Source organism: Mustelus asterias, unplaced genomic scaffold (genome assembly GCF_964213995.1).
Source record: "Mustelus asterias unplaced genomic scaffold, sMusAst1.hap1.1 HAP1_SCAFFOLD_176, whole genome shotgun sequence".
Lineage (NCBI taxonomy): Eukaryota > Metazoa > Chordata > Chondrichthyes > Carcharhiniformes > Triakidae > Mustelus > Mustelus asterias.
The window spans coordinates 1-25027 of record NW_027590178.1 but is presented as its reverse complement, the minus strand read 5'-3'; the positions used below and the strand labels follow the sequence as shown (position 1 = coordinate 25027).

The 25027-nt window shown below is 54.9% G+C and overlaps 2 protein-coding genes across 9 annotated transcripts in view; both read left to right on the top strand.

Moving 5' to 3' along the window:
* The window catches only part of LOC144485237 (NACHT, LRR and PYD domains-containing protein 3-like), an 86199-nt gene extending 79677 nt beyond the window's left edge, over nucleotides 1-6522 (top strand). For all 8 annotated transcript variants that reach the window (XM_078203442.1, XM_078203445.1, XM_078203443.1 and 5 more), the window contains one exon: nucleotides 3765-6522. In XM_078203442.1, coding sequence (XP_078059568.1) covers nucleotides 3765-3852 — 88 coding nt within the window. In that variant the 3' untranslated portion in view covers nucleotides 3853-6522. The remainder of the gene's footprint in view (nucleotides 1-3764) is intronic.
* Nucleotides 6523-7441: 919 nt separating this feature from the next.
* LOC144485242 (protein mono-ADP-ribosyltransferase TIPARP-like) lies at nucleotides 7442-15069 on the top strand. Its single transcript, XM_078203458.1, has 4 exons — nucleotides 7442-7452; nucleotides 8266-8454; nucleotides 10730-10996; nucleotides 14595-15069. Exons 1-4 carry the CDS (start codon nucleotides 7442-7444, stop codon nucleotides 15067-15069), a joined length of 942 nt encoding a protein of 313 aa, XP_078059584.1.
* Nucleotides 15070-25027: the final 9958 nt, after the last annotated feature.

The window sequence follows — 25027 nt, the reverse complement described above, 5'->3', positions numbered from 1 at the left end:
GCTGGTTCTGCTGTGGGACAGGGTCGGGCAAAGAGCAAGCGAGCAGTAGTAATCGGGGACTCGCTAGTTAGAGGCACAGACAGGCGTTTCTGTGGCTGCAATCGAGACTCCAGGATGGTGTGTTGCCTCCCTGGTGCCAGGGTCAAGGACGTCTCTGAGCGATTGCAGGACATTCTTCAGGGGGGAGGGTGAGCAGCCAGAGGTCGTTGTACATATTGGTACCAACGACATAGGTAGGAAAAGGGATGAGGTCCTGAAATGTGAATGCAGAGAGTTAGGCAGAAGGCTAACGTGTAGGACCTCGAAGGTAGTAATTTCAGGACTACTATCGGTACCACGTGCTAGTGAGAGTAGGAATAGGAGGATTAGGAGGATTTTGTTTGTGGGAGAGAACTTTGGAGATAGTGACCACAATTCGGTGTCTTTTGTTATTGCAATGGAGTGGGATAGGTCCGGACGGCAGGGCAAGGCTTACAATTGGGGGAGAGGTAATTATGATGCCATTAGGCAAGAATTAGGGGGCATAAGATGGGAACAGAAACTGTCAGGGAAAGGCACTGATGAAAAGTGGAACTTTTTCAAGGAACAAATACTGGATGTCCTTGATAGGTATGTTCCTGTCAGGCAGGGAGGAAATGGCCGAGTGAGGGAACCGTGGTTCACAAAAGAGGTGGAATGTCTTGTGAAAAGGAAGAGGGAAGCTTATGTAGGGATGAGGAAACAAGGTTCAGATGGCTCGACTGAGGGTTACAAGTTAGCAAGGAACGAGCTGAAAAAGGGGCTGAGGAGAGCTAGGAGGGGACATGAGAAGTCCTTGGCGGGTCGGATCAAGGAAAACCCCAAGGCTTTTTACTCTTATGTGAGGAATAAAAGAATGACCAGGGTGAGGTTAGGGCCGGTCAAGGACAGTGGTGGGAACTTGTGTATGGAATCAGTAGAGATAGGCGAGGTGATGAATGAATACTTTTCTTCAGTGTTCACCAAGGAGAGGGGCCATGTTTTTGAGGAAGAGAAGGTGTTACAGGCTAATAGGCTGGAGGAAATAGATGTTCGGAGGGAGGATGTCTTGGCAGTTTTGAATAAACTGAAGGTCGATAAGTCCCCTGGGCCTGATGAAATGTATCCTAGGATTCTTTGGGAGGCGAGGGATGAGATTGCAGAGCCTTTGGCTTTGATCTTTGGGTCCTCGCTGTCCACGGGGATGGTGCCAGAGGACTGGAGAGTGGCAAATGTTGTTCCTCTGTTTAAGAAAGGGAATAGAAATGACCCTGGTAATTATAGACCGGTTAGTCTGACTTCGGTGGTTGGTAAATTGATGGAAAAGGTCCTAAGGGATGGGATTTACGACCATTTAGAAAGATGCGGATTAATCCGGGATAGTCAGCACGGATTTGTGAAGGGCAAATCGTGCCTCACAAATTTGATAGAATTTTTTGAGGAGGTAACTAGGTGTGTTGATGAAGGTAGGGCGGTTGATGTCATATACATGGATTTTAGTAAGGCGTTTGATAAGGTCCCCCATGGTCGGCTTATGATGAAAGTAAGGAGGTGTGGGATAGAGGGAAAGTTGGCCGATTGGATAGGTAACTGGCTGTCTGATCGAAGACAGAGGGTGGTGGTGGATGGAAAATTTTCGGACTGGAGGCAGGTTGCTAGCGGAGTGCCGCAGGGATCGGTGCTTGGTCCTCTGCTCTTTGTGATTTTTATTAATGACTTAGAGGAGGGGGCTGAAGGGTGGATCAGTAAATTTGCTGATGACACCAAGATTGGTGGAGTAGTGGATGGGGTGGAGGGGTGTTGTAGGCTGCAAAGAGACATAGATAGGATGCAAAGCTGGGCTGAAAAATGGCAAATGGAGTTTAACCCTGATAAATGTGAGGTGATTCATTTTGGTAGGACAAATTTAAATGTGGATTACAGGGTCAAAGGTAGGGTTCTGAAGACTGTGGAGGAACAGAGAGATCTTGGGGTCCATATCCACAGATCTCTAAAGGTTGCCACTCAAGTGGATAGAGCTGTGAAGAAGGCATATAGTGTGTTAGCTTTTATTAACAGGGGGTTGGAGTTTAAGAGCCGTGGGGTTATGCTGCAACTGTACAGGACCTTGGTGAGACCGCATTTGGAATATTGCGTGCAGTTCTGGTCACCTCACTATAAGAAGGATGTGGAAGCGCTGGAAAGAGTGCAGAGGAGATTTACCAGGATGCTGCCTGGTTTGGAGTGTCGGTCTTATGAGGAAAGGTTGAGGGAGCTGGGGCTGTTCTCTCTGGAGCGGAGGAGATTGAGGGGAGACTTAATAGAGGTTTATAAAATGATGAAGGGGATAGATCGAGTGAACGTTCAAAGACTATTTCCTCGGGTGGATGGAGCTATTACGAGGGGGCATAACTATAGGGTTCATGGTGGGAGATATAGGAAGGATATCAGAGGTAGGTTCTTTACGCAGAGAGTGGTTGGGGTGTGGAATGGACTGCCTGCAGTGATAGTGGAGTCAGACACTTTAGGAACATTTAAGCGGTTATTGGATAGGCACATGGAGCACACCAGGATGGTAGGGAGTGGGATAGCTTGATCCTGGTTTCAGATGAAGGTCGGCACAACATCGTGGGCCGAAGGGCCTGTTCTGTGCTGTACTGTTCTATGTTCTATGTTCTATTAGGCAGATGAATGACTGGCTTGAGAGCTGGTGCAGGGAGCAGGGATTTAGATTTTTGGATCATTGGGATCTTTTCTGGGGAAGGGCTGATCTGTTCAAGAGGGATGGATTACATTTGAACTGGAGGGGGACTAACATCCTGGCGGGGAGATTTGCTCGAGCAGCTCGGGAGCGTTTAAACTAGGTTGGCCGGGGGGTGGGATCCAAAGCAGTAGGGAGACAGAAGAGAAGTTTGAGGACAGCACGGAAGTTAAAGAGAGCACATTAATTAGTAAAGGCAGTGTCAGTAATCCTAGTACCAGACAGATCAGACAGAAGCAAGACAGAGAGCAAGGGAAGTCCAGATTAAACTGCATTTATTTCAATGCAAGAGGCCTGACGGGCAAGGCAGATGAACTCAGGGCATTGATGGGGACATGGGACTGGGATATTATAGCAATTACTGAAACATGGCTAAGGGAGGGACAGGACTGGCAGCTCAATGTTCCAGGGTACAGATGCTATCGGAAAGATAGAACAGGAGGTAAGAGAGGAGGGGGAGTTGCACTTTTGATTAGGGAAAGCATCACGGCCGTACTGAGGGGGGATATATCCGAGAGTTCAGCCACTGAGTCTATATGGGTGGAACTGTGGTTTCGGGTGTTTTTTAAAAAAGGGCGGCATGGACAAGTTGGGCCAAAGGGCCTGTTTCCATGCTGTAAACCTCTGTGACTCTATGAGTGGGTCTAGTCAGATTGTGGGAGGTGTAGTATGGGGATCAGTGGGAAGTGATTGGGGGACTCGGTTGTGCTATTCAGGTATTAGCCCAGGTGGTGAGCTGTCTAACATTACCTGAGTAACTATCCAGGTCAACTTTGTGGATCTGTCCCAAGTATCTGACTCTAACTGCAGCAGGGGAGTTCCCCAATAGTAGTTAATACCTCTGGGACAATTCCCAGGTAGATCAGTGCGTCGGGACATCCACAGGGTCCCGATGCTCATCTTCAGATGTGTGTCTGGTCTCTGGCGATCCAGAGACCAGAAGATTTGTCCCATTAACTCCAGTCTCCTGTTATTTACTCTGTTGTTCAATCTGTTTAATTCCTGTTTCATCTTTAATCTGTTTCAGGCTGCAGCAAAATCAGTTCAGTCCAAATGGGAAGAGACAGCTGGAGTCGCTGCGGGAATCCAGACCGGGACTGAGAGTGTTCGTGTGAACATTTCAATCTATAAACATTGCTGCTCCACCGGTTACAGTGAAATCCTGAATTGTGAAGATCTTCGACAGCTCCTTCCAAACCCTTCATTCCTGCCCCTCTCCCTCCCTATTCCATCAGCCCCTCCAGCCTGGCACTGATTTCCCTGCTTACCTGGTTTCCCAGCTGGAAAACTGTTGTAGTTTTAGTCTCCACATTGAAGGAAAGATTGCTGCAAACCATTGTTTAAGCAGCAATGTGTTGTCAGTGTTCTCAGCAACAGAGTCTTCAACCTCCTTTCAAAATGGAGCAGCAGAGATCATTCTCCAGAGAGAGAACAGTGTGTGTGTGATTCTGACAGTACCCAGCAGAGGGCAGATTGGTCAATCTTGTCAGAGTTTCCTCTCTGTCTCTGTGAATGAATTAAAGGCTCCACCAGCCTCTCCTCAAAACCTCTTTCACTATCTGGTGATTAAAGTGACACAATGCCACCACCTGCTGGCGGCTCACAGCTACTGCAGGCGCTGCTCTCTGTGAGCCTCAGACAAGTTCAGTAAGTCCCATGTCTGCATCTGGGAACCGGTTCCTGCAGCGTGAATATTGAACAATATTGACAGGGATTGGAGTTTGCAGCAGGAACCCCGGCTGGTGAATTAACCCTTTTATCACCAGACACTGTACATGAACTCTGTTCCCCCATTCCCTATGGGAGATATTGTCTGGAGATTGTAGTTGGGGATGATCTCAGACTGTAATGTGTACATTTGGTGCAGTTATCAGACACTGATCCCATTCAGAATGGGAGTGGGTAAACTCTGCTGCACTCTGTAATTCCTGTGTCAGACATTCAGTGTTTAATCTTACACAGGGGATCTTGCGAACGGTTCTTTTAACGTTTCCAAGATAATTGTCTCAATCTCACAGACTGGTTCTCTGAAAATTGGAAACACAAACATTTTGAGACACAATTACAACCTTCAATCACATTTTGTCCGTGTTCGAACAGAAAATAATTTCCAAACAAACTATTCCCCTTTTGCAACTCTTGCTTTCCAATTGCACAGGTTTTGGTGATACAGAGAGCAGCTCAGTTGGAATCCAAATTCTCTCATTCCACTCTCGCCCCCCCGTTTACCCTGCCAATTATCAACCTCAATAAAAGTTCCCACATATTTATCTGGGAAAGTTTCAGTGTTGACTCTGGTGAAGCAGGGTTTCCATTCCTTAACCCACAACACACACACACGGTAAATGTTACTGCAATTGTTTCTGGAACTGTTACAATCCCGAATGCACAGGTTGATTAAAGTGATTCCAATCCAAAGGTGGAATGTGTTTCTGATTTATAATCTCAATCACACAGACACACTGACATTCGCACACAAAAACACACAATCACAATCTCACACACACGCTCACAGAGAGACACACAGAGCAACACACAGAGAGGCACAATCATGGAAACCGACACATAATCATACACATACACGCATCTGTGCATCCGACACACATCCCTCCAGGCACACACACACAAACTGACACCCACACACTCATTCACACACTGACAAACTCTCACACATGCTCACGGGCACAGAGATACATACTCTCACAAACACACACATACAAACCCAGACACTTCCACACTCTTATCATAGAAATCATAGAAACCCTACAATGCAGAAGGAGGCCATTCGGCCCATCAAGTCTGCACCGACCACAATCCCACCCAGACCCTACCCCCACATATTTACCCACTAATCCCGCTAACCTACGCATCTCAGGACTCTCAGGGGCAATTTTGAACCTGGCCAATCAACCTAACCCGTACTGAGACACAGAGACTTACAGAGAGAAACACAGAATCTCTCTGAAATACACATAACACGCAGCCATACACCCACAGAAACACACATCACAAACCCATGCATTACAGCGGTGAATGAATTCTCAGCACCCCACAACCAAATGATTTAAGTTGGACAACAGTGATAACATTTCCTCTGAAACTGACATCCCTGGAACGAAAGCAACAAAGGAACACTGGCGCGGGATTGCACAGGATCGGAGCCTCGGAAATGCTGTTCCCTCTTTCCTTGTTCCTTATATCTCACTGAGCAGATGCAGAGCGAGAGCATAGAAAGCTAGAATTCACAATTTCACTCTGTCCCTGCACACTCACCTCAGCTTTATTTAATTTCTGAATGTATGATTTATTTTGGATTATCCCAAAGATCTCAGGACAGATGCATGATGTCAGATATTCCCATTATTTATCAAACTGTTTATTTTACCGTGACAGATATTACCTGGTGTTTGTCAGATTGTTGCTTTTCATCCATCGACAGTTGCAGATGCCGGTGCTGAAAAGTGGGTAGATATTCTACACCATTAAAAGCTTCACATTGAATCGAGGAAATTCTTCAAAGACTATGAATTAATCACTTTCAAATTAATATCATTTCTTCAGAACAAACTGTTCATATCATCTATTATTGCAATTTAAACTAACTTTATTGTGTTGTCTGCTCTGTGCTAGTTTTAACTGAATACTGCTCAGTATGTGACATGATCTGTGTTATTGAGTCTTGGAAGAGAAAGGGTTAATGCTGCTGCTCTGTAATTGTAATGGATATTCCTAATTTTATCATCTGTATAACTGTAGATATTTACAATTAAATACTTATTGGTTAATTAGTTAAATGCTAATTGTGAATCATTGGAATGCTGAAACTAATACGGACACAAGCTAATAAAGAGCGGGGGAACTAGTGTAAATACTGTAGCTAACAGTGAGCGTGAAACTGAAAAGACCATAAGATACAGGAGCAGAATTCAGCTATTCTGCTCATCGAGTCTCCTCCACCATTTAATCACGGCTGATAAGTTTCCAACCCCCCGTCTCTCTCCCCCCACACCCCCCCCCGTCTCTCTCCCCCCACCCCCCCCCCCGTCTCTCTCCCCCCACCCCCCCCCCCCGTCTCTCTCCCCCCACCCCCCCCCGTCTCTCTCCCCCCACCACCCCCCCCCGTCTCTCTCCCCCCACCCCCCCCGTCTCTCTCCCCCCACCCCCCCGTCTCTCTCCCCCCACCCCCCCGTCTCTCTCTCCCACCCCCCGTCTCTCTCTCCCCCACCCCCGTCTCTCTGTCCCCCCGTCTCACCCCCCGTCTCTCTCCCCACCCCCCCCGCCTCTCTCCCCACCCCCCCGCCTCTCTCTCTCCCCACCCCCCCGCCTCTCTCCCCACCCCCCCGCCTCTCTCTCCCCCACCCCCCGTCTCTCTCTCCCCCACCCCCCGTCTCTCTCTCCCCACCCCCCGCCTCTCTCTCTCCCCACCCCCCCGCCTCTCTCTCTCCACCCCCCCGCCTCTCTCTTTCCCCACCCCCCTGCCTCTCTCTCTCCCCACCCCCCCGCCTCTCTCTCTCTCCCCCCCCCCCCGTCTCTCTCCCTCTCCCCCCCCGCCTCCCTCTCTCCCCACCCCCCGCCTCTCTCTCTCCCCCCCCCTGTCTCTCTCCCTCTCCCCCCTCTACTCTCTCCCCACCCCCCCCCCCCCCCGTCTCCCTCTCCCCCCTCTACTCTCTCCCTGTCCCCCTCTCTCAGGCCCGGTCAAACCAGATGACCACGCCGTACCTGTCCCCTCCCCTGCTCCCCCCCTGCCCCCCTCCGAGCGCTGCCCGCGGGGGTCCTCGGACGGCCCGCCCCGCCTCCACGTCCACCAGTGTTGGCACTCGGACATCTGCCAGCCACACTTGCTGGGCGAGTGCGAGCTGGGTCCAAGCTGCCCTCGTCACCGCACCCGCTTCCCCTACCACTGGCAGCTGCTCCGACGCCGCCCCGCCAAGTGGATCAGCCTGCCGGAGCTGGCCCAGCACCAACTGGAGCGGCTGTACTGCGCCGGGGAGCCCAGAGAGAAAGAGTACCTCCTCAGTGTCCCTCAAGGCTGAGGCTTCAAACTGGGCCTATTAAGGAATTAGGCCCCACTCCATCCCTGTGTGAGTTGTGATACACAGAGACTAGGCTTCAATCTCGGCCTACCAAGGAGTTTGACACGCCTATCCTACTCAGGATGTCAAAAGCTGCACGGAGGAGCGACTCTCCGATCTCATTGAAGAGGGAGATGAGGAAGACTCGCTCAGAGAGTGATTAGTCTGCGGGATTCATTCGGCCCCCACGGAGAGCAGCGGGGACGGAGGGGCAGAGGAGGATGGATGGGAGGGGAGGGGAGGGGGAGGTCAAGGGGTAATGGCGGGGAGGAGGGTGGAGAGGACAAACTGATCTTATCAAATGGGATAGTAGAGGTGGAGGGGCGGAATGGCTGATTCGTGCCCCGAATTTGCACATTCCTGCGCGCTCGATGGTGGCAGAGGCATGGGAGTGGGTTCCTTTCGTTAATCTGTGCGTGCCTCTGTTTTCCCTCCCCCTCCCCCCTCCTCCCTCAGCCCCTCGCCTCAGAGATTGAAGAATCCTACAAAGCTTGAACAGAAACGTTTCCGCTTCGCGTGGGACGGCACGGAGTTTGTCATCAACTGGGTGGACCTGAGCGAGAGCGATTTGACCAATGGGGTGTATCGCAAAATCTGCCGTCACCCCGTGTTCTGCTCGCCGCTGGAAATGGTCCCCTATCTGAGGTGGGTCCCTACCTGAGCGCGGTGCTCCGAGTGTGGTCTAACCGAGGGGATAGGGAGACCGGAACTGTGCACGGTGCTCCGAGTGTGGGTCTAACCGAGGGGATAGGGAGACCGGAACTGTGCACGGTGCTCCGAGTGTGGTCTAACCGAGGGGAGAGGGAGACGGGAACTGTGCACGGTGCTCCGAGTGTGGTCTAACCGAGGGGATAGGGAGACCGGAACTGTGCACGGTGCTCCGAGTGTGGTCTAACTGAGGGAGAGGGAGACGGGAACTGGGCACAGTGCTCAGAGTGTGGTCTAACCGAGGGGATACGGAGACAGGAACTGTGCACGGTGCTCCGAGTGTGGTCTAACCGAGGGGATAGGGAGACGGGAACTGTGCACGGTGCTCCGAGTGTGGTCTAACCGAGGGGATAGGGAGACGGGAACTGTGCACGGTGCTCCGAGTGTGGTCTAACCGAGGGGATAGGGAGACCGGAACTGTGCACGGTGCTCCGAGTGTGGTCTAACCGAGGGGATAGGGAGACGGGAACTGTGCACGGTGGTCCGAGTGTGGGTCTAACCGAGGGGATAGGGAGACCGGAACTGTGCGCGGTGCTCCGAGTGTGGGTCTAACCGAGGGGTTCAGGAGAACGGAACTGTGCACGGTGCTCCGAGTGTGGGTCTAACCGAGGGGATAGGGAGACCGGAACTGTGCACGGTGCTCCGAGTGTGGGTCTAACCGAGGGGATAGGGAGACCGGAACTATGCACGGTGCTCCGAGTGTGGTCTAACCGAGGGGATATAGAGAGCGGAACTGTGCACGGTGCTCCGAGTGTGGTCTAACCGAGGGGATAGGGAGACGGGAACTGTGCACGGTGCTCCGAGTGTAGTCTAACCGAGGGAGACGGGAACTGTGCACGGTGCTCCGAGTGTGGGTCTAACCGAGGGGATAGGGAGACCGGAACTGTGCACGGTGCTCCGAGTGTGGTCTAACCGAGGGGATAGCGAGACGGGAACTGTGCACTGTGCTCCGAGTGTGGGTCTAACCGAGGGGATTGGGAGACGGGAACTGTGCACGGTGCTCCGAGTGTGGTCTAACCGAGGGGATAGCGAGACGGGAACTGTGCACGGTGCTCCGAGTGTGGGTCTAACCGAGGGGATAGGGAGACCGGAACTGTGCACGGTGCTCCGAGTGTGGGTCTAACCGAGGGGATAGGGAGACCGGAACTGTGCACGGTGCTCCGAGTGTGGTCTAACCGAGGGGATAGCGAGACGGGAACTGTGCACTGTGCTCCGAGTGTGGGTCTAACCGAGGGGATAGGGAGACGGGAACTGTGCACTGTGCTCCGAGTGTGGTCTAAAAGAGGGGATAGGGAGACGGGAACTGTGCACGGTGCTCCGAGTGTGGTCTAACCGAGGGGATAGGGAGAGCGGAACTGTGCACGGTGCTCCGAGTGTGGTCTAACCGAGGGGATAGGGAGAGCGGAACTGTGCACGGTGCTCTGAGTGTGGTCTAACCGAGGGGTAGGGAGACCGGAACTGTGCACGGTGCTCCGAGTGTGGTCTAACCGAGGGGATAGGGAGACCGGAACTGTGCACGGTGCTCCGAGTGTGGTCTAACCGAGGGGATAGCGAGACGGGAACTGTGCACGGTGCTCCGAGTGTGGGTCTAACCGAGGGGATAGGGAGACCGGAACTGTGCACGGTGCTCCGAGTGTGGGTCTAACCGAGGGGATAGGGAGACCGGAACTGTGCACGGTGCTCCGAGTGTGGTCTAACCGAGGGGATAGCGAGACGGGAACTGTGCACTGTGCTCCGAGTGTGGGTCTAACCGAGGGGATAGGGAGACGGGAACTGTGCACTGTGCTCCGAGTGTGGTCTAAAAGAGGGGATAGGGAGACGGGAACTGTGCACGGTGCTCCGAGTGTGGTCTAACCGAGGGGATAGGGAGAGCGGAACTGTGCACGGTGCTCCGAGTGTGGTCTAACCGAGGGGATAGGGAGAGCGGAACTGTGCACGGTGCTCTGAGTGTGGTCTAACCGAGGGGTAGGGAGACCGGAACTGTGCACGGTGCTCCGAGTGTGGTCTAACCGAGGGGATAGGGAGACCGGAACTGTGCACGGTGCTCCGAGTGTGGGTCTAACCGAGGGATAGGGAGACGGGGACTGTGCACGGTGCTCCGAGTGTGGGTCTAACCGAGGGGATAGGGAGACCGGAACTGTGCACGGTGCTCCGAGTGTGGGTCTAACGGATGTATCTAATGGTGAATCTCTCTCTCTCTCTCTCTCACCAGGACTCTCCCATCTGCCGACCTCCCTCGAGAACCGCTCCACCACACGGCCAGCCCCGGGGGGGATGCTGCAGCCCCAGGGGTCGAATTGCCCGTCTCCTGGGTGGCCTACCCCCAGAGCCAGGGGGTGGGGCGGGTCCCACTCGCGCTGGCAGACTCGGAGTACCAGATGGTGTACTGGATGTTTCACCAAACCATCAGCGAGTCCAAGTTTATCATCGCCCACATCTACCGAATCCAGAACGCGGCACTCTGGGAAAAATATGCCAAGTGAGCCGGCTTTTCCTGAGTGGGGGGAGGGGGAGGGACCGGTGACCCCGCCATCAGAGGGGGGAGGGAGGGCGGTCGAAACCCCTGGCTCCCATTCCCACCCCCCGCTGCACCCCTAGGCTCTGCAACCCTTAACCTCTTGTTGTGCAGGCCTTGATTGTGGCCTGGCTGGGGCTGGGAATCGGCGCAGGCCTCGATTGCGGCCTAACTGGAGCTGGGAGTCGGCACAGGCCTCGATTGCGGCCTGGCTGGAGCTGGGAATCGGCGCAGGCCTCGATTGCAGCCTGGCTGGGGTTGGGAATCGGCGCAGGCCTCGATTGCGGCCTCGCTGCGGCTGGGAGTCGGCGCAGGCCTCGATTGCGGCCTGGCTGGGGCTGGGAGTCGGCACAGGCCTCGATTGCGGCCTCGCTGCGGCTGGGAGTCGGCGCAGGCCTCGATTGCGGCCTAGCTGGGGCTGGGAATCAGCGCAGGCCTCGATTGCGGCCTCGCTGCGGCTGGGAATCGGCGCAGGCCTCGATTGCGGCCTCACTGCGGCTGGGAGTCGGCGCAGGCCTCGATTGCGGCCTAGCTGGGGCTGGGAATCGGCGCAGGCCTCGATTGCAGCCTAGCTGGGGCTGGGAATCGGCGCAGGCCTCGATTGCGGCCTGGCTGGGGTTGGGAATCGGCGCAGGCCTCGATTGCGGCCTAGCTGGAGCTGGGATCCGGCGCAGGCCTCGATTGCGGCCTAGCTGGGGCTGGGAATCGGCGCAGGCCTCGATTGCGGCCTGGCTGGGGCTGGGAATCGGCGCAGGCCTCGATTGCGGCCTAGCTGGAGCTGGGATCCGGCGCAGGCCTCGATTGCGGCCTAGCTGGGGCTGGGATCCGGCGCAGGCCTCGATTGCGGCCTGGCTGGGGCTGGGAATCGGCGCAGGCCTCGATTGCAGCCTAGCTGGAGCTGGGATCCGGCGCAGGCCTCGATTGCGGCCTAGCTGGGGCTGGGAATCGGCGCAGGCCTCGATTGCGGCCTAGCTGGAGCTGGGAATCAGCGCAGGCCTCGATTGCGGCCGAGCTGGAGCTGGGAATTGGCACAGGCCTCGATTGCGGCCTGGCTGGGGTTGGGAATCGGCACAGGCCTCGATTGCGGCCGAGCTGGAGCTGGGAATTGGCACAGGCCTCGATTGCGGCCTAGCTGGGGCTGGGAATCGGCGCAGGCCTCGATTGCGGCCTGGCTGGGGCTGGGAATTGGCGCAGGCCTCGATTGCGGCCTAGCTGGGGCTGGGAATCGGCGCAGGCCTCGATTGCGGCCTAGCTGGGGCTGGGAATCAGCGCAGGCCTCGATTGCGGCCTAGCTGGGGCTGGGAATTGGCGCAGGCCTCGATTGCGGCCTAGCTGGGGCTGGGAATCGGCGCAGGCCTCGATTGCGGCCTGGCTGGAGCTGGGAATCAGCGCAGGCCTCGATTGCTGCCTAGCTGGGGCTGGGAATCGGCGCAGGCCTCGATTGCGGCCTAGCTGGGGCTGGGAATCGGCACAGGCCTCGATTGCGGCCTAGCTGGGGCTGGGAATCGGCGCAGGCCTCGATTGCGGCCTAGCTGGGGCTGGGAATCGGCGCAGGCCTCGATTGCGGCCTAGCTGGGGTTGGGAATCGGCACAGGCCTCGATTGCGGCCTAGCTGGGGCTGGGAATCGGCGCAGGCCTCGATTGCGGCCTAGCTGGGGCTGGGAATCGGCGCAGGCCTCGATTGCGGACTAGCTGGAGCTGGGAATCGGCGCAGGCCTCGATTGCGGCCTGGCTGGAGCTGGGAATCGGCGCAGGCCTCGATTGCAGCCTAGCTGGGGCTGGGAATCGGCGCAGGCCTCGATTGCGGCCTGGCTGGGGCTGGGAATCGTTGCAGGCCTCGATTGCGGCCTGGCTGGAGCTGGGAATCGGCGCAGGCCTTGATTGCGGCCTAGCTGGGGCTGGGAATCGGCGCAGGCCTCGATTGCGGCCTGGCTGGGGCTGGGAATCGGCGCAGGCCTCGATTGTGGCCTGGCTGGGGCTGGGAGTCGGCGCAGGCCTCGATTGCGGCCTCGCTGGGGCTGGGAGTCGGCGCAGGCCTCGATTGCGGCCTCGCTGGGGCTGGGAGTCAGCGCAGGCCTCGATTGCGGCCTAGCTGGAGCTGGGAGTCGGCGCAGGCCTCGATTGCAGCCTAGCTGGGGCTGGGAGTCAGCGCAGGCCTCGATTGCGGCCTAGCTGGGGCTGGGAGTCAGCGCAGGCCTTGATTGCGGCCTAGCTGGGGCTGGGAATCGGCGCAGGCCTCGATTGCGGCCTGGCTGGAGCTGGGAATCGGCGCAGGCCTTGATTGCGGCCTAGCTGGGGCTGGGAATCGGCGCAGGCCTCGATTGCGGCCTCGCTGGGGCTGGGAATCGGCGCAGGCCTCGATTGTGGCCTGGCTGGGGCTGGGAATCGGTGCAGGCCTCGATTGCAGCCTAGATGGGGCTGGGAATCGGCGCAGGCCTCGATTGCGGCCTCGCTGGGGCTGGGAGTCAGCGCAGGCCTCGATTGCGGCCTAGCTGGAGCTGGGAGTCGGCGCAGGCCTCGATTGCAGCCTAGCTGGGGCTGGGAGTCAGCGCAGGCCTCGATTGCGGCCTAGCTGGGGCTGGGAGTCAGCGCAGGCCTTGATTGCGGCCTAGTCGGGGATTTACAGGATGGAAACTGGCCCTTTAGTCCAACTTGTCCATGTCTGTGCGGAGTCTGCACCCCCCTCCCGTGTCAGCGTGGGTTTCCTCCGGGTGCTCCGGTTTCCTCCCACAGTCTGACAAACCTGCTGGTTGTGCATTGGCCATGCTAAATTCTCCCTCCGTGTTACCCGAACAGGCGCCTGACATTAACTGAGTAAGTCCTGCCCCTGATTCAATCGACCAAAATGCATCACCTCACATTTATCTAAATTAAACTCCATCTGCCATTCGTCAGCCCACTGGCCCAATTGATCAAGATCCAATTGCAATCCGAGATAACCTTCTTCACTGTCCACTCTGCCACCAATCTTGGTGTCATCTGCAAACTTACCAACCATGCCTCCAAAATTCTCATCCAAATTGTTAATATAATTGACAGATAACATAGAACATAGAATGCTAAAGTGCAGAACAAGGCCATTCGGCCCATCGAGTCTGCACCAACCACAATCCCACCCAGGCCCTATCCCCACAAGCCCACGCATTTACCCTAGCTAGTCCCCCTGACACTAAGGGGCAATTTAGCATGGCCAATCCACCTAACCTGCACATCTTTGGACACTAAGGGACAATTTAGCATGGCCAATCCACCTAACCTGCACATCTTTGGACACTAAGGGGCAATTTAATGTTAATGAAATTTAAGGTCTCAGGCCTCCAGTCAGATGGGGGATGGTGGAGGGGGAATGGGGAGCTGTCTTTGGAATGTGGGAGGAACATAGAAACCCCTTAGCATCGCCAGGCAAGGCCCAGGCTTCATTTGGGGCCGAGCTGCCCCTCTGCTGTGGCCTGCCGGGGTTCAAAGGTTGTAATGGACGTGACGGGAGAATGGGGTTGGCATGCAGTCGAATGGTCACTGATTTTTCTCTCCCTCCCTCTCTCTCTCCCCCCTCCCCCTCAAGATGCCGTGCCCAATTCCACCAGAGGCTGTGGGAAGAGTGCCCCTCGGGATGCTGGGATCGCCACCTCTTCCACGGGACGTCAGCGGAGTCGGCGAGCTCCATCGGCTGCCACAACTTTGACCCGGGGCTAAGCGGCCGCAATGGCTGCCTCTACGGTCGCGGGAGCTACTTTGCCACCAGGGCGCGCTACTCCCACGAATTCGCCCTGCCCGTTCGCCCCCGCCACCTGTCCCCCCGCCGGGCTCCTCTCCTCCACATGTTCCTGGCCAAGGTGCTGACGGGCCGCAGCGCCCTGGGCTGCCGTAACGCCCCCGGGCCCCCGTCCCTGGCCCCCGCCCAGCCGGCCGGAGGCCGCTTCGACTCCTGCGTCAACTCCCTGGACCGCCCCACCATCTACGTCCTCTTCGACAGCGCCCAGTGCTACCCCTATTGGCTCATCCAGTACCAGGCTGTCGACTCCATTGTCATCGAGTGAACTGTGGCCAATCGGGGCTGCAGTGGGGCGGGGGGCGTGACTTAGCAAACCAAAATGGCCGCGCTTCCCCATAGGCAAACCAAAATGGCCGCGCTTCCCCATAGGCAAACCAAAATGGCTGCTTCCCCTTGGCAAACCAAAATGGCCACCTCATTGGCACGGACAGTGAATTTTGCCAATGTAGAGGCCTGCGGCCTAATTGAACTGTTACCTTCCACCCTTGCAAGGGTGGCTCTGCGATTCTTGTGTGACCAATCCTGCGAGGCCTGAGGCCTACGTGAACTCTGACCTTTCATCTTGTCCTAAGGGCGCCCCGGTTGATTTCCACAGAATCTGTGTTGGATTATTTAATATATTTGAGATTTAAATTTATATTTAACATATTTTAAATGTTTTGTCATGTGAATTGACTGATCTATTTATATAATAAAGGCTATTTTTCTCAACTTTCTGCCCTGCTTCCTCATCTGCAGACGGGAACTGTGCACGGTGCTCCGAGTGTAGGTCTAACCGAGGGATAGGGACACTGGAACTGTGCACGGTGCTCCTAGTGTGGGTCTAATCGAGGGATAGGGAGACGGGAACTGTGCACGGTGCTCCGAGTGTGGGTCTAATCGAGGGATAGGGACACTGGAACTGTGCACGGTGCTCCTAGTGTGGGTCTAATCGAGGGATAGGGACACTGGAACTGTGCACGGTGCTCCGAGGATGGTCTAACCGAGGGGATAGGGAGACCGGAACTGTGCACGGTGCTCCGAGTGTGGTCTAATCGAGGGATAGGGACACTGGAACTGTGCACGGTGCTCCGAGTGTGGGTCTAATCGAGGGATAGGGACACTGGAACTGTGCACGGTGCTCCTAGTGTGGGTCTAATCGAGGGATAGGCACACTGGAACTGTGCACGGTGCTCCGAGGATGGTCTAACCGAGGGGATAGGGAGACCGGAACTGTGCACGGTGCTCCGAGTGTGGTCTAACCGAGGGATAGGGACACTGGAACTGTGCACGGTGCTCCTCGTGTGGGTCTAATCGAGGGATAGGGACACTGGAACTGTGCACGGTGCTCCGAGGATGGTCTAACCGAGGGGATAGGGAGACCGGAACTGTGCACTGTGCTCCGAGTGTGGGTCTAACCGAGGGGATAGGGAGACGGGAACTGTGCACGGTGCTCCGAGTGTGGTCTAACCGAGGGGATAGGGAGACGGGAACTGTGCACGGTGCTCCGAGTGTGGTCTAACCGAGGGGATAGGGAGACCAGAACTGTGCGCGGTGCTCCGAGTGTGGGTCTAACCGAGGGGATAGGGAGATGGGAACTGTGCACGGTGCTCCGAGTGTGGTCCAGACATTCCATGGCGTAACCATCACAGAATCCCCTCCCCCACTATCGACGTCCTGGGGGTTACCATTGAGCAGAAACTGAACCAGGGCCCAGCCATATAAATACTGTGGCTCCCAGAGCAGGTCAGAGGCTGGGAATCCTGCTGAGAGTAGAGTCATAGATTCATCGAGTCAGCATGGAAAAAGGCCCTTCGGCCCAACTTGTCCATGCCACCCTTTTTTTTTTAAACCCCTGAGCTAATCCCGATTGCCACCATTTGCCCCATATCCCTCTATACCCATCGTACCCATGTAAATGCTTTTTCAAAGACAAAATTGTACCCGCCTCTACTACTGCCTCTGGCAGCTTGTTCCAGACACTCACCACCCTCTGTGTGAAAAAATTGCCCCTCTGGACACTTTTGTATCTCTCCCCTCTCACCTTAAACCTCTGCCCTCTAGTTTTAGACTCCCCTACCTTTGGGAAAAGATGTTGACTATCTCGCTGATCTGTACCCCTCATTATTTTATAGACCTCTATAAGATCACCCCTCAGCCTCCTACACTCCAGGGAAAAAAGTCCCAGTCTATCCAGCCTCTCCTTATAACTCAATCCATCAAGTCCCGGTAGCATCCTAGTAAATCTTTTCTGCACTCTTTCTAGTTTAATAATATCCTTTCTATAATAGGGTGACCGGAACTGTACACAGTATTCCAAGTGTGGCCTTACCAATGTCTTGTACAACTTCAACAAGACGTCCCAACTCCTGTATTCAATGTTCTGACCGATGAAACCAAGCATGCCGAATGCCTTCTTCACCACTCTGTCCACCTGTGACTCCACTTTCAAGGAGCTATGAACATGTACCCCTGGATCTCTTTGTTCTGTAACTCTCTCCAACGCCCTACCATTAACTGAGTAAGTCCTGCCCCTGGTTCAATCTACCAAAATGCATCACCTCGCATTTATCTAAATTAAACTCCATCTGCCATTCGTCAGCCCACTGGCCCAACTGATCAAGATCCCGTTGCAATTGGAGATAACTTTCTTCACTGTCCACTATGCCACCAATCTTGGTGTGCTGCCACCCCTAGTTGAATATCAGGGTGTGTTTCTCACTGGGTGCTGCCTCCACTAGTTGAATATCATGGTGTGTTTCTCACTGTGTGCTGCTTCCCCTAGTTGAATGTCTTGGTGTGTTTCTCACTGTGTGCTGCTTCCCCTAGTTGAATGTCTTGGTGTGTTTCTCACTGTGTGCTGCTTCCCCTAGTTGAATGTCTTGGTGTGTTTCTCACTGTGTGCAGCCTCCCCTAGTTGAATGTCTTGGTGTGTTTCTCACTGTGTGCTGCTTCCCCTAGTTGAATGTCTTGGTGTGTTTCTCACTGTGTGCAGCCTCCCCTAGTTGAATGTCAGGGTGTGTTTCTCACTGTGTGCTGCTTCCCCTAGTTGAATGTCAGGGTGTGGTTCTCACTGTGTGCTGCTTCCCCTAGTTGAATGTCTTGGTGTGTTTCTCACTGTGTGCTGCTTCCCCGAGCTGAATGTCAGGGTGTTTGTCACTGTGCTGCCTCCCCTAGTCGAATATCAGGATGTGTTTCTTTCTGTGTGCTGCCTCCCCCAGTTGAATATCAGAGTGTGTTTCTGACTGCGCGCAGCCTCCCCTAGTTGAATATCAGAGTGTGTTTCTGACTGTGAGCCGCCTCCCCTAGTTGAATATCAGAGTGTGTTTCTGACTGTGAGCCGCCTCCCCTAGTTGAATGTCAGAGTGTGTTTCTGACTGCGCGCAGCCTCCCCTAGTTGAATGTCAGAGTGTGTTTCTGACTGCGCGCCGCCTCCCCGAGTTGAATATCAGAGTGTGTTTCTGACTGCGCGCAGCCTCCCCTAGTTGAATGTCAGAGTGTGTTTCTGACTGCGCGCCGCCTCCCCGAGTTGAATGTCAGAGTGTGTTTCTGACTGCGCGCAGCCTCCCCTAGTTGAATGTCAGAGTGTGTTTCTGACTGCGCGCAGCCTCCCCTAGTTGAATATCAGAGTGTGTTTCTGACTGCGCGCAGCCTCCCCTAGTTGAATATCAGAGTGTGTTTCTGACTGCGCGCCGCCTCCCCTAGTTGAATGTCAGAGTGTGTTTCTGACTGCGCGCAGCCTCCCCTAGTTGAATGTCAGAGTGTGTTTCTGACTGCGCGCAGCCTCCCCTAGTTGAATATCAGAGTGTGTTTCTGACTGCGCGCAGCCTCCCCTAGTTGAATATCAGAGTGTGTTTCTGACTGCGCGCCGCCTCCCCGAGTTGAATATCAGAGTGTGTTTCTGACTGCGCGCAGCCTCCCCTAGTTGAATATCAGAGTGTGTTTCTGACTGCGCGCAGCCTCCCCTAGTTGAATGTCAGAGTGTGTTTCTGACTGCGCGCCGCCTCCCCGAGTTGAATGTCAGAGTGTGTTTCTGACTGCGCGCAGCCTCCCCTAGCTGAATGTCAGAGTGTGTTTCTGACTGCGCGCCGCCTCCCCGAGTTGAATGTCAGGGTGTGTTTCTGACTGTGCGCAGCCTCCCCTAGTTGAATATCAGAGTGTGTTTCTGACTGCGCGCAGCCTCCCCTAGTTGAATGTCAGAGTGTGTTTCTGACTGTGCGCCGCCTCCCCTAGTTGAATATCAGAGTGTGTTTCTGACTGCGCGCAGCCTCCCCTAGTTGAATGTCAGAGTGTGTTTCTGACTGTGCGCAGCCTCCCCTAGTTGAATATCAGAGTGTGTTTCTGACTGTGCGCCGCCTCCCCTAGTTGAATATCAGAGTGTGTTTCTGACTGCGCGCAGCCTCCCCTAGTTGAATGTCGGGGTGTGTTTCTGACTGTGCGCAGCCTCCCCTAGTTGAATGTCAGAGTGTGTTTCTGACTGCGCGCAGCCTCCCCTAGTTGAATGTCAGAGTGTGTTTCTGACTGTGCGCAGCCTCCCCTAGTTGAATATCAGAGTGTGTTTCTGACTGCGCGCAGCCTCCCCTAGTTGAATGTCAGAGTGTGTTTCTGACTGTGCGCAGCCTCCCCTAGTTGAATATCAGAGTGTGTTTCTGACTGTGCGCCGCCTCCCCTAGTTGAATATCAGAGTGTGTTTCTGACTGCGCGCAGCCTCCCCTAGTTGAATGTCGGGGTGTGTTTCTGACTGTGCGCAGCCTCCCCTAGTTGAATGTCAGAGTGTGTTTCTGACTGTGCGCAGCCTCCCCTAGTTGAATATCAGAGTGTGTTTCTGACTGTGCGCCGCCTCCCCTAGTTGAATATCAGAGTGTGTTTCTGACTGCGCGCAGCCTCCCCTAGTTGAATGTCAGAGTGTGTTTCTGACTGTGCGCAGCCTCCCCTAGTTGAATATCAGAGTGTGTTTCTGACTGCGCGCAGCCTCCCCTAGTTGAATGTCAGAGTGTGTTTCTGACTGTGCGCAGCCTCCCCTAGTTGAATATCAGAGTGTGTTTCTGACTGTGCGCCGCCTCCCCTAGTTGAATGTCAGAGTGTGTTTCTGACTGCGCGCAGCCTCCCCTAGTTGAATATCAGAGTGTGTTTCTGACTGCGCGCAGCCTCCCCTAGTTGAATATCAGAGTGTGTTTCTGACTGCGCGCAGCCTCCCCTAGTTGAATATCAGAGTGTGTTTCTGACTGCGCGCAGCCTCCCCTAGTTGAATGTCAGAGTGTGTTTCTGACTGTGCGCAGCCTCCCCTAGCTGAATGTCAGAGTGTGTTTCTGACTGCGCGCAGCCTCCCCTAGTTGAATGTCAGAGTGTGTTTCTCACTGTGAGCTGCCTCCCCTAGTTGAATGTCAGAGTGTGTTTCTCACTGTGTGCTGCCTCCCCTAGTTGAATGTCAGAGTGTGTTTCTGACTGCGCGCAGCCTCCCCTAGTTGAATGTCAGAGTGTGTTTCTGACTGTGCGCAGCCTCCCCTAGTTGAATGTCAGAGTGTGTTTCTCACTGTGCGCTGCCTCCCCTAGTTGAATATCAGAGTGTGTTTCTGACTGCGCACCGCCTCCCCTAGTTGAATATCAGAGTGTGTTTCTGACTGTGCGCCGCCTCCCCGAGTTGAATGTCAGAGTGTGTTTCTGACTGGGCGCCGCCTCCCCGAGTTGAATGTCAGAGTGTGTTTCTCACTGGGTGCTGCCTCCCCGAGTTGAATGTCAGAGTGTGTTTCTCACTGTGAGCTGCCTCCCCTAGTTGAATATCAGAGTGTGTTTCTGACTGCGCGCAGCCTCCCCTAGTTGAATATCAGAGTGTGTTTCTGACTGCGCGCAGCCTCCCCGAGTTGAATGTCAGAGTGTGTTTCTGACTGCGCGCCGCCTCCCCGAGTTGAATGTCAGAGTGTGTTTCTGACTGCGCGCAGCCTCCCCGAGTTGAATATCAGAGTGTGTTTCTGACTGCGCGCAGCCTCCCCTAGTTGAATATCAGAGTGTGTTTCTGACTGCGCGCAGCCTCCCCTAGTTGAATGTCAGAGTGTGTTTCTGACTGCGCGCAGCCTCCCCTAGTTGAATATCAGAGTGTGTTTCTGACTGCGCGCAGCCTCCCCTAGTTGAATATCAGAGTGTGTTTCTGACTGCGCGCAGCCTCCCCTAGTTGAATATCAGAGTGTGTTTCTGACCGTGAGCCGCCTCCCCTAGTTGAATGTCAGAGTGTGTTTCTGACTGCGCGCAGCCTCCCCGAGTTGAATGTCAGAGTGTGTTTCTGACCGCGCGCAGCCTCCCCTAGTTGAATGTCAGAGTGTGTTTCTGACTGCGCGCCGCCTCCCCGAGTTGGCAGAACGCCTCATCAACAGAACTCCCAAACAAGCCCCGGCTTGGCTGGGCGGTGGGAAGGGCACACACTGTTTCCCGGGGACGCACGCCAAGGCAGACTTCAGCTGCTGCTGGGGGGGGGGGAGAGAGGGGGGTGGTCGTCAACTCGGTGACTTTGGTCCGCCCGAAACTTGCTGATCTTCCAGTGCAAAGATTTGTCCCTCGGCCGCGCGGTGCAGACTTTGCTCGTTCCAGGGTCCGGCTCTACCTGCTCAGGGGGCTCAAGCTTGGCGAAAGGCCACCGTGTGAAGCCAGGGGCAAGAGTTGCGATTGGCTGTGGTGGTCACGCTCCCAGTGACAGTGGTGCTCCGCCATTGGTCAACCCAGGCTACTACTGGGCGGCTGCTCCCATTCATAAAGGGCGAGAATTTGTGCCGTCCCTTCCATTCCTGGCCTGGACTCTTAGTGTCCAAAGATGTGCGGGTTAGGTGGATTGGCCATGCTAAATTGTCCCTTAGTGTCCAAAGATGTGCGGGTTAGGGGGATTGGCCATGCTAAATTGCCCCTTAGTGTCCAAAGATGTGTAGGTTAGGTGGATTGGCCATGCTAAATTGTCCCTTAGTGTCCAAAGATGTGCGGGTTAGGTGGATTGGCCATGCTAAATTGCCCCTTAGTGTCCAAAGATGTGCGGGTTAGGGTGGATTGGCCATGCTAAATTGTCCCTGAGTGTCCAAAGATGTGTAGGTTGGGTGGATTGGCCATGCTAAATTGCCCCTTGGTGTCCAAAGATGTGTAGGTTAGGTGGATTGGCCGTGCTAAATTGTCCCTTAGTGTCCAAAGATGTGCAGGTTAGGTGGATTGGCCATGCTAAATTGCCCCTTAGTGTCCAAAGATGTTCAGGTTGGATGGATTGGCCATGCTAAATTGCCCCTTAGTGTCCAAAGATGTGTAGGTTGGGTGGATTGGCCATGCTAAATTGCCCCTTAGTGTCCAAAGATGTGTAGGTTGGGTGGATTGGCCATGCTAAATTGCCCCTTGGTGTCCAAAGATGTGTAGGTTAGGTGGATTGGCCGTGCTAAATTGCCCCTTGGTGTCCAAAGATGTGCGGGTTAGGCGGATTGGCCATGCTAAATTGCCCCTTAGTGTCCAAAGATGTGTAGGTTAGAGTGGATTGGCCATGCTAAATTGTCCCTTAGTGTCCAAAGATGTGTAGGTTGGGTGGATTGGCCATGCTAAATTGCCCCTTAGTGTCCAAAGATGTGCGGGTTAGGGTGGATTGGCCGTGCTAAATTGTCCCTTTGTGTCCAAAGATGTGCAGGTTAGGTGGATTGGCCATGCTAAATTGTCCCTTAGTGTCCAAAGATGTGCAGGTTGGGTGGATTGGCCATGCTAAATTGTCCCTTAGTGTCCAAAGATGTGCAGGTTAGGGTGGATTGGCCATGCTAAATTGTCCCTTTGTGTCCAAAGATGTGCAGGTTAGGTGGATTGGCCATGCTAAATTGTCCCTTTGTGTCCAAAGATGTGCAGGTTAGGTGGATTGGCCATGCTAAATTGCCCCTTAGTGTCCAAAGATGTTCAGGTTGGATGGATTGGCCATGCTAAATTGTCCCTTAGTGTCAGGGCGATTAGTTGAGTGGTTTTTTAAAAAAAATGGGCGGCATGGACAAGTTGGGCCGAAGGGCCTGTTTCCCTGCTGTGAACATAAGAAATAGGAGCAGGAGTAGGCCATCTCGCCCCTCGAGCCTGCCCCGCCATTCTATAAGATCATGGCTGATCTGATAGTGGGTTCAGGTCCACTTACCCGCCCGCTCCCCATAACCCCTAATTCCCTTAATGGTTACAAATCTATCTACCTGTGACTTAAACACATTTAACGAGGTAAACTGCTTCATTGGGCAGAGAATTCCAAAGATTCGCTCCCCTCTGAGAGAAGAGGTTCCCCCTCAACTCCGTCCTAAATTGACTCCCCCTGTATTTTGAGGCTATGCCCCCTAGTTCTTGCTTCCTTTGTAAGTGGAAGTAACCTCGCTGCGTCTGCCCTGTCCCTTAGTTATCTTCAATGTCTCTATGAGATCTTCCCCCCCAACCTTCTAAACTCTCTGACTTGAATCAAACTTACTGCCAAGGACAGAGACTCGGACTCACAAATAAGGTTGGAGGCGGTGTGAGATGGTCAGCTTGTAAACGACCTTTACTTGGAGTTTTATTCTTGCTCTTGAAAGCAAAGCAGGAACACATTGGGGAGAGGGCAGGAAGTGAGGAAGATCCATGTGGAGTCTGGGTGAATGGTGGAGGCCCAGAGAGAGAGAGAGAGAGAGAGAGAGAGCGCCGCGCTCGGGAAGGCAGGATTCACTCATCTCCGTAATCCTTTATTCACCCGGGATTTGTGGCAATCCAGACACAAGACATGTCCGTCCAATGGGTAACAGCCATCGTCATTGGCTTCTGAAGACAGCTGCTTAGAACAGTCCTGTGGTTGGACAACAAGAGCGGGGTTAGAGAGGTGTCAGAGGTCAAAATGGTAAGAGATAGGATTTAGAATCATCCAGACAGGAATGATTTGGTTAGGGGTAGTCGGCAGGGTTTTGTGCCTGACGAACCTTATTGGGTTCTTTGAGAAGGTGACCAAAGAGGTGGATGAGGGTAAAGCGGTTGATGTGGGAGGGAGGGAGAGACAGAGAGAGGGAGGGAGGGAGAGTCGGAGGGGGAGGGAGAGACAGAGACAGACAGGGGGAGGGAGAGATAGACAGACGGGGAGGGAGAGAGGGAGGGAGGGAGAGACGGAGGGGGAGGGAGAGACACAGACAGAGGGAGGGAGAGAGAGACAGGGACACAGACAGAGGGAGGGACACAGACAGAGGGAGGGACACAGACAGAGGGAGGGACAGGGACACAGACAGAGGGAGGGAGGGAGAGACAGGGACACAGACAGAGGGAGGGACACAGACAGAGGGAGGGACACAGACAGAGACAGGGACACAGACAGAGACAGGGACACAGACAGAGGGAGGGAGGGAGAGACAGGGACACAGACAGAGGGAGGGGGAGAGAGACAGGGACACAGACAGAGGGAGGGACACAGACAGAGGGAGGGACAGGGACACGGACAGAGGGAGGGACATGGACAGAGGGAGGGACAGGGACAGAGGGAGGGACAGGGACAGAGGGAGGGACAGGGACAGAGGGAGGGACAGGGACAGAGGGAGGGACACGGACAGAGGGAGGGACACAGACAGAGGGAGGGAGAGAGAGACAGGGACACAGACAGAGGGAGGGACACAGACAGAGGGAGGGACACAGACAGAGGGAGGGACAGGGACAGGGACAGAGGGAGGGACAGGGACAGAGGGAGGGACAGGGACACAGACAGAGGGAGGGAGAGAGAGACAGGGACACAGACAGAGGGAGGGACACAGACAGAGGGAGGGACACAGACAGAGGGAGGGACAGGGACAGGGACAGAGGGAGGGACAGGGACAGAGGGAGGGACAGGGACAGAGGGAGGGACACAGACAGAGGGAGGGACACAGACAGAGGGAGGGACACAGACAGAGGGAGGGACACAGACAGAGGGAGGGAGAGAGAGGCAGGGACACAGACAGAGGGAGGGACACAGACAGAGGGAGGGACACAGACAGAGGGAGGGAGAGAGAGACAGGGACAGGGACAGAGGGAGGGACACAGACAGAGGGAGGGACACAGACAGAGGGAGGGACAGGGACACAGACAGAGGGAGGGACAGGGACAGAGGGAGGGACAGGGACAGAGGGAGGGACAGGGACACAGACAGAGGGAGGGACACAGACAGAGGGAGGGACACAGACAGAGGGAGGGACAGGGACAGGACAGAGGGAGGGACACAGACAGAGGGAGGGACAGGACACAGACAGAGGGGGACAGGGACAGAGGGAGGGACA

Excerpts from the sequence above, each read along its gene's own strand:
- LOC144485242 (XM_078203458.1), top strand. Across the intron at positions 8,455-10,729 it reads GAAATGGTCCCCTATCTGAG|GACTCTCCCATCTGCCGACC; the intron begins GTGGGTCCCTAC and ends CTCTCTCACCAG. Across the intron at positions 10,997-14,594 it reads CTCTGGGAAAAATATGCCAA|ATGCCGTGCCCAATTCCACC; the intron begins GTGAGCCGGCTT and ends CTCCCCCTCAAG.